The 634-nt window shown below is 43.8% G+C and overlaps 1 protein-coding gene across 1 annotated transcript in view; it reads left to right on the plus strand.

Annotated features, from left to right (window-relative positions):
• The first annotated feature begins 409 nt into the window (after window positions 1-409).
• The window catches only part of c8b (complement component 8, beta polypeptide), a 24,228-nt gene continuing 24,003 nt past the window's right edge, over window positions 410-634 (plus strand). The window contains exon 1 of the mRNA XM_076296113.1: window positions 410-476. Within this exon, the coding sequence (XP_076152228.1) occupies window positions 410-476 (67 nt within the window). The remainder of the gene's footprint in view (window positions 477-634) is intronic.

A 634-nucleotide genomic window follows, 5' to 3' on the forward strand; every position in this document is an offset into this window, starting at 1 on the left:
TAGATAGATAGATAGATAGATAGATAGATACTTAATTTAGCCTGAGGGAAATGTAACAACAAACATCACCCTTTAACAGTGACATATTCTGTGTGACTGAAGTAAAGAATAACATTTTTTTCTATTTTTCCCCAGCAGGTTCTCAAACAAGACAGAATGATGCAGTCCCCACAAGTGACCAGGAATAGAACACTGGCTCTTCAGCACAAAGAATGAATTAGTTTGAGAGAAGGGGGGGAGTACCCAGCCTGCCTTGAACAACACAGAGTGGACCTGTTCTAAAAGACTACTGCCATAGCTTGACATGGACATGTAACAAAGGATAACTGACTACCCGACAGTGGAAGTTGAACACTAGAGGAGTACCCCATGCTGGACCCGCTACTGAAAGCACGAAGGACTCAGGAGGATGTCAACAGAGGCAGAAGTTACACCAGGTGGCAAAACCAGCGTGAGAAAGGAGTCTCGGAGGAGAGGTACTGAACGACACACATACACTCACACACATACACACAAACAAACACACACACATACACACATACTGTACACACACACATACCCACACTTTCTATCTGTCTGTCTGTCTGTCTCTCTCTCTCTCTTTCTCGCTCTATCACACACATATCCACACACA

Source organism: Alosa pseudoharengus, unplaced genomic scaffold (genome assembly GCF_046254945.1).
Source record: "Alosa pseudoharengus isolate Yale_2024_CS ecotype anadromous, Long Island Sound unplaced genomic scaffold, YU_APseudo_1.1 YU_APseudo_1.1_scf_2, whole genome shotgun sequence".
NCBI lineage: Eukaryota > Metazoa > Chordata > Actinopteri > Clupeiformes > Clupeidae > Alosa > Alosa pseudoharengus.